The following is a 12,006-nucleotide window of genomic DNA, read 5'->3' on the forward strand; positions in this document are numbered from 1 at the left end:
ATATCCTGATTTAAAATTATGATAAAGTAAATTCTGTCCTCTCTCTGCTGGGAAGCGTTTCCTTATCTCCGTACCTTTCCTTTTTTCATGTTGGTGTACAGCTCTTTGCTCTGCAGGAACTTCTCCATCTCAGCCTTCACCAGCACCTTGCGCACGTTTATAACCTCCTCTACTGTCAAAGCCAATGTGTCCACTGGGTGGCTGAACTCCTGCAAGACAGAATACTAATGAGATCACGTTGCCTTTCTGTGTATCTCCGACCTGTGTTCCTGGTTTCCGTAACACAAAATAGAAGTGAAGAAGTGGCACCAAAGGGACAAAGATAATATTATAACTGTGCTGGTGTCTCAGATGCCTAAACTGGGACTGATTAAAAGCATTTATTAAAGCATTGTTGATACTAAAATACTATTACTATGCTGTGGAAAAAAAATGCCTTTTACTATTTCAATAGAAATTGTACGACTTTGGAAATATAGGGGACTGGTCAGCTAATCTCCACCAATGGTCATTAAGGGGTCTATTTACTAAGCAGTGTTAGGAGATAACGTGAAAAGTGATAAGGTACCAGCCAATCAGCTCCTGTCATTTTTCAAACACAGCCTGTGAGATGACAGTTAGAAACTGATTGGTACCTTGTCTTATTTCACTTTGTCTCCTAACACTGCTTAGTAAATAGACCCCTTAATCTTACCCGTTTGGAAGTTATCAAGTGATAAACTCAAAATGTAAGTGAACAGTATGAAAGCAGTATATTAGATGTCTGCAGATATAACCTGCGGGTTGAGTACAGGATGATGGCATTCAGGATACCAACACCGGCATCCCGACAGACACGCAGTGGTAAGTACCCTAACACTACCCCTAAACTTAACCCTCCCCGCAGCCTAACCTAACCCTACCCACAACAGCCTAACCCTAAACCGCAGCCTAATCCTAACCCTCCCCCTAACCCCAAGACTTACCGTCGGAATGCTTACGCCTGGATTCTGATTGGTGTTGGGATTCCGGCGCTGGCAGTCTGCGCCCCCGCATACCGACCGCCGGGTTCTCAACTACATCCCTAACCTACTACCCCGGATTGTATCTTTGTATGTAGTGCCACTTTTATGGCATCATGGATCTAACTCAATTTCTGTGAATGGTATATTTTTCCTCTAGCTATTATATATAGGATAATGCACACCTTACTGTACATTATATGGATATGATAGGTCACAGAGGAGCTTTGTAGCCCTAGAAAGCACAAGGCTCTAGGCAGAGCTATACGTATCCAGGGAACCAAGGTACAGTATAGAGGGTGTTTTGTTCCTTACAACAGACACGGTTTTGTAATGAACAGTGCAGTGGTGACAATAGAACTCACTCTTTATACAGATATTATTTATAGACGTTTAGAAATATTAACATCACTTGTGTATAAGTTATAAAAACATTAGACCTACATTTTCTTATATTGTTTGGTTGGAATGGGTGGTGGGTTCCTTACAAAAAGAAAAACATATACGTAACACATTGTTTGAGACCTGGGAGAGTTTTATCGAAATTGTCATTTCCAATTAGAACTCAGATATACAAGTGTTACCGTACTGCGCCGTTTCGCGACGAGGTTACTTGTTCAGGGTGACCTGGTTCAACTCGTTTAGTTATGGGGTTTTATCTAGACTGATATTCGCTACTATTCAAAATTACGGTTGTCAACTATTGTAATTTGTTATGTTTCTTGTGTTCTGCCTCTGCCTGAATGACATAGAAAGCTTTCATAAGCTGAACGTTACCTTTATTGGTTTTATTCAGGTGTTTTATGTTACCTTGATATTTATATCTCTTGGATTTGCTTCTTTTTTGATGTTGTGCTTCATTCAATAAAATATGTTTAAAAAAAATAACACAAAAAGATAAGAGGACACTTACCAGCCACCGATGCCTGGAGCTGCTGTCCGCGGTGGTTCCTGGTTCTGCCCTCTCCTGCACGGAACTGAGGGAGCTACGGCTGGGAGAGGCACTGCCGGCACTGTCACATACTGAATGACCCACTATAGGGGAAAATGAGGTTATTGCCACTAGAGATTGCACAGGAGAACTGTATAGCAGGGGCGGGGGGTTAACGGACTCAGCACTCACTCAGGTTTCGGTTCAAAACTCTGTGCGGGATGTTCATGCTGCCAGAACGTGCTCGGGACTCCGGTTCCTCTGGTCTCTGAGGGGTCCCCCGTTGTGGCTTGTGCCCCATCTCACTCTGTAGCTGCGCCAAGTCCTGCTCCGAGAAGGAACGGTCGCGTTTCAGTGGTAACGGAGCACTTATCACTCTGCGCAGCTCAGAATTGGGGGAGTCATCTTCCTGCAATAAGACATCACTATACTGAGTGTGCAGCGCACACATAGTGCTCTTAGTCACATGACACAACTCTAGCAGTTAGAGTTACACTCGGAGTGCAACAGCCGGCAGGGGGGGCGCAACTAGGTTTCCTTTTACCACCAAACACAATACCAGCTTTCCGCCTATGCAACCTGAACTTTTCCTGCAAGCTTCCACTGTAAGGTTTCTGCCTCCCGCTGTCAGGCATAAATATCCATATACGGGACTACAGCAGACAGTGCACAGTGGGGGTGATTCAGTTGATCGCAGATTCCCGATGGGTGGGAATCTGTGCATGTGCCTGATCCGATGCTGCACGCGGTCCGGAAGCAGACAGTCAGTCATAGTCTGCTGACGATTTTAGGCAGGGAGGAGGCAACGACAGCCTCCGTTTCCCAAAAACGGAAGCGTGTCGCCGCCGTTGGAGTGGGAATGGAGAGGCCAGGATCTCCATCGGCTGACTTAGATTTCCTGCAGGAGATCTGACTGGTATCGGATGGATCTCTGCATACACTCGCCCCAGAAGAGCCCACAACTCTACACGCTTCTCCTACACGCAAACACCCCTTTACCACCCAGTAATGCAAGAAGCCGGTAATTGCTCTAAGTTGCGTATTAAGGCCACGACGCAAGTGCAGTTTGCTAAAAAAAATCACAAGATCCTTCTGCATCCGGAATTTCGTGCACATAGGCCTTGATTCAGAGCCGGACGCTCTTTCAGAGCGCTCGCTCTGAATCAGGGCGTTTTTTTTTTTTTTTTTTTAATCGAGCCGGCCTCCTGGCCGCTCGCTAAGCGGTGGGTGACCACCCACAGCTTTTGCGAGCGGCCAGGTGATTGTCGCGATGGTCGCAACCATCGTGGCTTGCGACGAGACCCTTGTGGTAGGGTCTCGTTCCCGCAAGCCCCAGTGAGCTTCCTGCTGCTCACCACTGACATCACTGGTGATGTCAGTGGTGCCTCCCACAAATGGCAGGTGTTCCTTCGGGAACGCCTCCATTTGTGTAGCCACCCCCCTGCCCGCCTATAAAACGGGGCGAGCTGTCAATCACAATTGACAGCTACCCCGTTTTGGTGCGAGACCCGTAGCTATGGAGCGCCCATCGCTGGCCAGGTCTTGCGCACGCCAGAGGTGGCGCATGCGCAGGGGCAAACATCGACCCGCTTGCGAGCGCATGGCGCTTGCAAGCAGGTCTGAATCAGCCCCATAGTCCGTACCACAGCTCACACTCTATTACAACATAGCAAAAGTAGGTTTCTCAGGTACTGCTATGCTCCTTGTGGTATATCGGCCTTATCCGGTACCTCGGATAGATTCATCTCCTCCATCTCTGCCAGCGTGGGGGCTTTGAGTAGTATACGAGGCCGTGGTCGGGAGGCTCCCGATTCTGGAACGGACAGGTTAATGCAAGATGTTGACTTCTTGTCACTGGAACAGGCATCCACGATACATGGGAGTGATCCAAAGCCTATTGAAGGGTAGAATATAATAAATTATTGGAAGGCAAGTAAGAATTAAACACCTGTTGCTTAATACACTTTGCAATCAGTCAGAACAAGAGATATAAAAGGAGTGCATGGAAATAGATGCATATATGTGCCCTTATAGGGAGTTATACACATCGTGCGGTGCGCCCTCCCCCTGACTTCATCATCAGTGCACCTACCCTATAGCTGGTGCCGAAGGCAGGCCTCCAAACAGGCACATTGATACCTTCGCCCAACTGCACAGCCCGCAGTGTCGTCAACGTACCCTCACCGCACTATACCTGCATGAGAACTCCCCGATAAAGCAAGAGGCGGGCTGTGCTCTATAAGTGTAAATGTGATTGGGATGCATGTAACCCTGCATTGCCCATACTTGTGTGCGCTCAGTTCCATAGCCTGCGCAGTGCGAAAAGGGGCAAGGTACGTTTCGCCAACAGGCTTGTGTTCAACTCTGCATCAGCCCGAATGAGTCCAATGTTCTGAGGACAGACATGCTGCTAGTGACACTTCCCCCCCGACCACATGAACGATCCTTACGTAATTGCGGTTTAGTGGTCACAGCCGCAATCCACCCCAGTCACACCCCTACACTGGTCCAATCTTCACATAAAGTGTCCAGATAGGGAGATCTCAGGATCTCTGGGGTCTGTCTTGGGCCAATATTAAGATGATCAAACAAATGTAACAATAACTGGCATGACAGAACACTCTGTGAGCGAGCAGACTGATGTACTGTGGGTTTTAGGTACAGATGTGTCCTTATACATCTTTGCTGCAGTCGCAGTAAAAAAGCTTCTCTTGGACCGCCATGTCCCGTGAGTCTGTGCTAACGCGGGCGTCTTTTTTAGCCGAAAATGCATCCAAGTCGTAATTTGATATGCGACACTTGTATATCTGCGTGCGACCGAGTCTCTGGATCTGTATAGGAAGTGCTACAATGTAGCGGCCGCAGCTTTTTTTTTCATTCCAAGTGCTTCATATACAGACTCAGTCGCACACAGATATACAAGTCTCGCATATCAAATGAATCAGTACAGTCTCCTGGTGTGTCCTAGTCGCATCACATAGCAACTTAGATTAATTTTCTACAAAAAGAAAGACGCCCAATGCTAGCAGAGTAGAACGGAACATGGCGGCTCACTCACGCCAAGCAAGTCGCGCTGTGTGGCGTATTGAGGCTAAATGTATGAGGTCACAACTGTGAGATTCTGAGAACTAATAAATTACAACTAACTGAAGCAGAAATCTGATTGTGGTGGTTACTTCTCCCCACCTGTCTTGTGCATGGGGACATTTGCATGTCCATGTGCCCCCCTTGTAATGGTGACCCCCTCCCAATACAAGTACCTTTCTGTCCTCTTCTCTGGGTCTCCACAGGGCGCAGTTTGGGCTCTTGTTTAATCCCCTCCAGAATCTTTTCGTGGAGCGTTTTCTGTGTGAGGGGCAGCGGAGGTAGATTCCTTTTGGAAACCTGCAATGAAAAGGGCTGGTTAATTATCGACATAGCTTTTATTTGGCTTGCACACCACCCCCTTGCTGGGTAAAATAGTAAAGTCTGCCTTACCGGCTTCAGGGGAGGACGGGACCTTATAAAATCCAGGATTAATTCATGCGCGTCCTTCTTGACCATTGGAGGAATGTCTCCCTCTACCTAGGAAACCGTATAATACATTATAATTCAGTGCGAATCAGGGCAAGTAACCTTCTGTTTAGTGGACTTCTATGTACATAATGATAATTAAATTATAGTCCACCTAGTTATCCCCAAACTTCATTAAGCCCTTTCTTCCCTAACTAACCCGTAGTCGCACGATTTATAAAGCAACAATCTCTAGCATTCCGTGAGTTGCCTTGCTTTTTTACAACTGACAGTTGTTATTGTTGTTGTTTATTTAACTGATAGCAAAAGCAACAGGGACACCGTCAGGATGGGAGAAACCACTTAATGCATTAAAGCAGTGCTTCTCAACTGCAGTCCTCAAATACCACCTACAGCTCATGGTGTGTAGATTTCTTTAACCACTTACCTGGCATGGCCATATGGGATACGACCGCAACCAGGTGGGCTTACCGGACATGGTCGTACACCATACGACTGTGCCGCCTGCAGCATACACGGGGATAGCGCCTCCCGATCCTGCCACCCAGCAGTGATGTAGCTGTCTGTGACCGACAACATGACTTCCAAAATCACCACCTAGTATTCCTCAATGCTAAGGACACTCTGGATCGCATGTGCCGAAATCAAACATGTCAGTGGGGCAAGTAATATGCTGATGTCTGCGAGAGACCAGCTGCAGTGGGTGGGGGGACTGATGATCACTCCCACCTGCCCCATACTCCGCAGGAAGGTGAGGGGGAGAGGCTATGGCACAGGGGGAGGGGGGTAATGGGGGACATCTTTTGCCATTGGAGGTGGGGTTATGCTCAACCAAAAAAGTTTTTTCGGCTGGGGGGGGGATATATTAAAGATATACCTCTGCATATAAAGTGAGACATGGTGAGTGGTGGTACAAATACAGTGGGGGCACATTGACACTGGGGGTGGGAGCTCTGCCACTGGTTCTATTACCATTAGGAGGTGGGGAGTGATACTGTTCGGAATGTTTTGACACAGGGGAGGGGGTGCTATTTTAACTGTGGGTGGGTGGTGATTTTACAATGGAGGCCTATAAACACGGGAGGGGGGGTGGGGGGTTTGTCAGTTAAGTGGTTAATGATGCACAGGGGAGTTACTCTATTTTGCAAGGTCAGTAATTATCCCACCTGCTTCCACAGACAGAAATCCTGAAAACATGACCTGTTGGGGGTACTTGAGGACTGGTGTTGAGAACCACTGCTATAAAGTGATGGAGTATAATAAAAATAATTAAAATTATGTGCTTTGTTATAATGACACACTTCAGTGTATTTAATTGTAATAGTAAACGTTAAATGTTAAATGTCACTTAAAATGATCTCTCACAAACAAAATGGCAGCACTTTTGGCTCAATCCTTATTGGCTACATAAAATCATCACAACCAGTCAGAAGCAAATCAGTACATTGAACAAAGGAAGGTCCAGAACATGTATTAGGAGTCAGTTAATCTATGAACCCACAGCTGCCTGAGAATCATAGTTCTGCTTCAGGGACTGGGGGAGGGCGAGTCCCACAAAATCTTAGCGTCACTTATTGGCCAGTCCTAATCCGCACTCACCATGACCTTGCGCAGTTTGTAGTTCCGTGCCTTGATGTCCTGCATGAGCATCTCAAATGGGGTAAGCTGGTACTCGGTGGGCAAAGAATTAAAGGTCTTCTCCCGAACCTTCTTCAGCTGAACCCCATGTCGTAGATCTCTCATCAGCTGCACCCACAGACGTGCCTGTAAGGTGCAAGACACCAGTGCCCTGAGCATATAGTGCAACACAGCACACAATGTGTGATACACCGTGCAGAATATAAGGCTATAGACACAGCACAAGTAGTGTAGCATGACACACACTGATTGCAGGGCATTGGGTCACAGTACTCTCCAGAGTACGCCGAGGAGAGGATTGCACTCAGTGAGCTGTGTAGGTCTATGGAACCCTCACATCATTCTCAGCTATTCAGAGTCCCACAGGTGGATCTCTCAGAGCATCTTACACGCTAATTCATCCACCTGTTCTCCTGCTCAGAGCTCTCTAACAGGTGGATGTGAGAATGGTTTTAGGAACAAGCCAGTGGCTGTACAGCATATGGTACTACAAGTCCCAGCATGACCTACCAGGCTCTGAATAAAGAGGCCATTTTACAGATAGGTTTATGCTACATTAATATACATTTTTTTTGCTATTTATTGTTTTCCTATATTTATATTGTGATAATCTTACGGACTTGTAACCGATTTTCCGATTGCAATAACCTGGTTACAGAGGATGCAGCCTTGTGAGGCACTTTTTGCGGCCCCCGTTGATTACAGTGTATCGGTGGTCAGAAGCAGGACACTATGTTTTACTATATTCTGTATTGCTCATCAGGTATTTCTTATTCATTTACTATTTAAGCCCAGGTTATTGCAAGTCATGATAAGTGGGAAATGCAGAATCCGTCTTATCACATATAGGGGAATTCAATATGGAGCGAAAACTCTGTTTTTGCGTTAATTTCGCACCTATGACATCATTATCGCAGGTTTTAGTTTTACACCGTATTCAATTTCAAAGACTTTTCGCAGGTTCAAAAATAACTGTGTCAAAAAAAAAAAAATAGGGACACCCCAAAAAATTTATTTAAAAATTGAGGTGAAAAAAAAAAAATATGGGAAAAAATTGTTTAACAATAGAGAAATAGGTTCAGGGCTATTCTGCAAGTATGCGGCAGGTGTATTCTAGAATAGATTTATAGCGGCAGGTGCACAATTGCAGAATTTAAAAAAAATTACTTTAGGGACATAAAAATATGCTAGTCCCCATTTTCATGTACCCCAAATTTGATGGGACCACTTAAAAAATCGAAAAAAATAACCTAAGTGCTCTTCTGCATCACTTCTTCAATGTCGGGAAAAAAGCACCTGCCGCAGCTATTTAAATCCCCGACTTTCATTTGCAGGCTAAAACGGGGGTACCCATAATGATCCCCCATATTTTTACAGCTTTAGGGGGGGTCCTACAATTTTTTCCAGGAAAATTTCGTAGTTTATCGCAAATCCCACTTCGCCAGGTCCCGTTTTCGTTGATTTTATATTGAATACGGGGATAAAGCGGGCGCGCGCCCGATACTTTATCCCAGAAAAATCTCCGATGTGGAGCGAAAAGTCCAGCACGGACTTTTCGCTCCCATATTGAATACCCCTCATAGAGTACAGGTTCTCAAACTCGGTCCTCAGAATCATAAACAGTGCATGTTTTCCAGGTCTCCTGACAAAATCACAGGTGAAATAATTATCTCCACCTGTAGATCTTTTAAAATGTGTCAGTGAGTAATGAGTACACCTGTGCACCTGTTGGGTGACCGGCAAAACGTGAACTGTGTGGGGTCCTGAGGAACGAGTTTGAGAACCACTGACATAGAGGAATGGAGTCAGTGTGCAGGTATGGTGTGTAGTATCCGATTATTAATTTAAGGCATATTAATTTACAATTTATATAAAGGCATCACCTCTATAGAAGATCCTGTGACCGTGACAAGTCTATGTACTCTACCCTCCTTCCCCCTTACCCAGTCTGTGTTCTGCAGGTTCACAAGACCATCCGGTTCTGTCTCCTCCCCTTGCATCTTCATCAGCATCTAGGAAACCAAAACTGCTCTGTTACCCAGGGATGTTAGTTGCAAGAGTCCATCTACAGCCCCCCCCCCCCCGTGTGACCACTCACCTCTTTGGCCTCCCGGATTTTGTAGAGGAAAGCTTTAAGTTCCACTGTCTCTGCGAAAAGGGCTCTACAAACCGCCTGGTAGTGTATTGGAGCTTCCTGGGGCTCTGGCAGATGGAAGGCACAGAAGCGCAGGACTGCTGAAAAGTTGCGCACCACCCTTGGGAGGCCTTCGTCATCCTCATCCTCGATACCCTCATATCCCTCATCTGTCAAGACCCCCTCTGAGTCACTAGAAGCCATGAGGTCAATGAGCTGCTCCAGCTGAGGGCTGAGCTCTCGTTCCTCGCTCTCATCAAGGCCCCAGTCCAGGGCCCGGTATATGGCAAAACCCAGGCATTGCACCATCTGCAGAGGTGGAAAGAAGACATCAGATTATTGATTGATTATTTAAAGGTAAGATTCCTGCTGTATTCCTATTCTAATGCAGAACTCTTTTCACTTCCTCCACAATGTGTTTTTTTGTTTTTTTATTGTTACCCTATAAATCTGACTGTGAGCCCCTGTGGTACATATTTAGCCCCCCTGTCCTGTCTGACCTTACAGTACACATACTGAGACCCTCTATCCTGTCTGACATTACAGTACATTCTGAGCCCCTCTATCCTGTCTGACATTACAGTACATTCTGAGACCCTCTGTCCTGTCTGACATTACAGTACATTCTGAGACCCTCTGTCCTGTCTGACATTACAGTACACATACTGAGCCCCTCTGTCCTGTCTGACCTTACAGTACACATACTGAGACCCTCTATCCTGTCTGATGCTACAGTACATTCTGAGCCCCTCTATCCTGTCTGACATTACAGTACATTCTGAGACCCTCTGTCCTGTCTGACGTTACAGTACATTCTGAGCCCCTCTATCCTGTCTGACATTACAGTACGTGCTGAGCCTCTCTATCCTGTCTGACATTACAGTACATGCTGAGCCTCTCTATCCTGTCTGACGTTACAGTACATACTGAGCCCCTCTATCCTGTCTGACGTTACAGTACATACTGAGCCCCTCTATCCTGTCTGACGTTACAGTACATGCTGAGCCCCTCTGTCCTGTCTGATGTTACAGTACATACTGAGCCCCTCTGTCCTGTCTGTTGTTACAGTATATGCTGAGCCCCTCTGTCCTGTCTGATGTTACAGTACATGCTGAGCCCCTCTGTCCTGTCTGACGTTACAGTACACGCTGAGCCCCTCTGTCCTGTCTGATGCTACAGTACATGCTGAGCCCCTCTGTCCTGTCTGACGTTACAGTACATGCTGAGCCCCTCTGTCCTGTCTGATGCTACAGTACATGCTGAGCCCCTCTGTCCTGTCTGATGTTACAGTACATGCTGAGCCCCTCTGTCCTGTCTGACGTTACAGTACATGCTGAGCCCCTCTGTCCTGTCTGATGTTACAGTACATGCTGAGCCCCTCTGTCCTGTCTGACCTTACAGTACATGCTGAGCCTCTCTATCCTGTCTGACATTACAGTACATGCTGAGCCCCTCTGTCCTGTCTGACGTTACAGTACATGCTGAGCCCCTCTGTCCTGTCTGACGTTACAGTACACGCTGAGCCCCTCTGTCCTGTCTGATGCTACAGTACATGCTGAGCCCCTCTGTCCTGTCTGACGTTACAGTACATGCTGAGCCCCTCTGTCCTGTCTGACGTTACAGTACATGCTGAGCCCCTCTGTCCTGTCTGATGCTACAGTACATGCTGAGCCCCTCTGTCCTGTCTGACGTTACAGTACATGCTGAGCCCCTCTGTCCTGTCTGACGTTACAGTACATGCTGAGCCCCTCTGTCCTGTCTGTTGTTACAGTATATGCTGAGCCCCTCTGTCCTGTCTGACGTTACAGTATATGCTGAGCCCCTCTGTCCTGTCTGATGCTACAGTACATGCTGAGTCCCTCTGTCCTGTCTGATGTTACAGTACATGCTGAGCCCCTCTGTCCTGTCTGATGTTACAGTACATGCTGAGCCCCTCTGTCCTGTCTGATGTTACAGTACATGCTGAGCCCCTCTGTCCTGTCTGACGTTACAGTATATGCTGAGCCCCTCTGTCCTGTCTGTTGTTACAGTATATGCTGAGCCCCTCTGTCCTGTCTGTTGTTACAGTACATGCTGAGTCCCTCTGTCCTGTCTGTTGTTACAGTACATGCTGAGCCCCTCTGTCCTGTCTGTTGTTACAGTACATTCTGAGCCCCTCTGTCCTGTCTGTTGTTACAGTATATGCTGAGCCCCTCTGTCCTGTCTGACGTTACAGTACACACTGAGCACCTCTGTCCTGTCTGACGTTACAGTACACGCTGAGCCCCTCTGTCCTGTCTGTTGTTACAGTATATGCTGAGCCCCTCTGTCCTGTCTGACGTTACAGTACATACTGAGCACCTCTGTCCTGTCTGACGTTACAGTACATGCTGAGCCCCTCTGTCCTGTCTGATGTTACAGTACATTCTGAGCACCTCTGTCCTGTCTGACATTACAGTACATTCTGAGCACCTCTGTCCTGTCTGACGCTACAGTACAAACTGAGCCTGTGTTAATGTCTTCTACACTTTACAAACTGATTTACCATGTTCTTGATCCCTCTCTGTTTTATTTTATTAGACGTTTTGCATATGTAATTGCCTATGTTATTTTTGCCTGGGAAAAGTTGCATGACCAGGCAACAAAGCTCTTCAGCTATTGTGGAACTAGCAATGTGCCCAACTTGACCCCTTCCATATTGGAGATCTTTGCTCCTTAACACTAGACTAAGGGCCTGATTGAGAGTTGTAAGCAATGCCGATGTTTACGGATTTGAGTGATTATCAGTAAACCGCGCATGTGTCAATGTT

The 12,006-nt window shown here is 46.7% G+C and overlaps 1 protein-coding gene across 1 annotated transcript in view; it reads right to left on the bottom strand.

Moving 5' to 3' along the window:
- SPIRE2 (spire type actin nucleation factor 2) overlaps positions 1–12,006 on the bottom strand; it is a 42,344-nt gene that overhangs the window by 7,084 nt on the left and 23,254 nt on the right. The window contains exons 3-11 of the mRNA XM_088449418.1: positions 9,182–9,526; positions 9,027–9,095; positions 7,045–7,209; positions 5,410–5,496; positions 5,193–5,316; positions 3,663–3,826; positions 2,125–2,341; positions 1,915–2,036; positions 75–209 (exon numbers count right to left, since the gene is read on the bottom strand). Of these exons, the coding sequence (XP_088305544.1) occupies positions 75–209; positions 1,915–2,036; positions 2,125–2,341; positions 3,663–3,826; positions 5,193–5,316; positions 5,410–5,496; positions 7,045–7,209; positions 9,027–9,095; positions 9,182–9,526 (1,428 nt within the window). The remainder of the gene's footprint in view (positions 1–74; positions 210–1,914; positions 2,037–2,124; positions 2,342–3,662; positions 3,827–5,192; positions 5,317–5,409; positions 5,497–7,044; positions 7,210–9,026; positions 9,096–9,181; positions 9,527–12,006) is intronic.

The sequence above is a fragment of the Taudactylus pleione genome, unplaced genomic scaffold (assembly GCF_031769625.1).
Source record: "Taudactylus pleione unplaced genomic scaffold, aTauple2 ptg000484l, whole genome shotgun sequence".
In the NCBI taxonomy this organism is placed as follows: Eukaryota; Metazoa; Chordata; class Amphibia; order Anura; family Myobatrachidae; genus Taudactylus; species Taudactylus pleione.